The 268-nt window shown below is 69.8% G+C and overlaps 1 protein-coding gene across 1 annotated transcript in view; it reads right to left on the bottom strand.

Annotated features, from left to right (window-relative positions):
* Nucleotides 1–257, bottom strand: part of RFC4 (replication factor C subunit 4) — a 13,733-nt gene extending 13,476 nt beyond the window's left edge. The window contains exon 1 of the mRNA XM_009288058.2: nt 100–257. Within this exon, the coding sequence (XP_009286333.1) occupies nt 100–233 (134 nt within the window). The 5' untranslated portion in view covers nt 234–257. The remainder of the gene's footprint in view (nt 1–99) is intronic.
* Between the last annotated feature and the right edge of the window lie 11 nt (nt 258–268).

Raw genomic sequence — 268 nt, 5'->3', positions numbered from 1 at the left:
TGTGCGAGGAAAGCAAAAGTGAACACCCCCCCCCCCCCCCCCCCCCACCAGCCACTGCCACCCCGGCCAGCGACCCCACTGCCCCAGAAAAGCCCTTACTATTTCTCCACCCAGGGGATGGGTTTGAGCCTCTTGCCCTCCCCGCTGCTCCCCGCTGCGCCGGCCGCGCTCCTCTCCTTGGCAGCGGGGGGCTTGGTGCTGATGGAAGACGGGCCTTTGAGGAAGGCCTGCATGGCTCCGGCTGGGCCGGGCCGGACCGGACCGGACC

Source organism: Aptenodytes forsteri, unplaced genomic scaffold (genome assembly GCF_000699145.1).
Source record: "Aptenodytes forsteri isolate BGI_AS27 unplaced genomic scaffold, ASM69914v1 Scaffold72, whole genome shotgun sequence".
NCBI classification, from domain to species: domain Eukaryota; kingdom Metazoa; phylum Chordata; class Aves; order Sphenisciformes; family Spheniscidae; genus Aptenodytes; species Aptenodytes forsteri.
The sequence above is the reverse complement of the archived record's forward strand: the minus strand, read 5'-3'. Positions and strand labels throughout refer to the sequence as shown.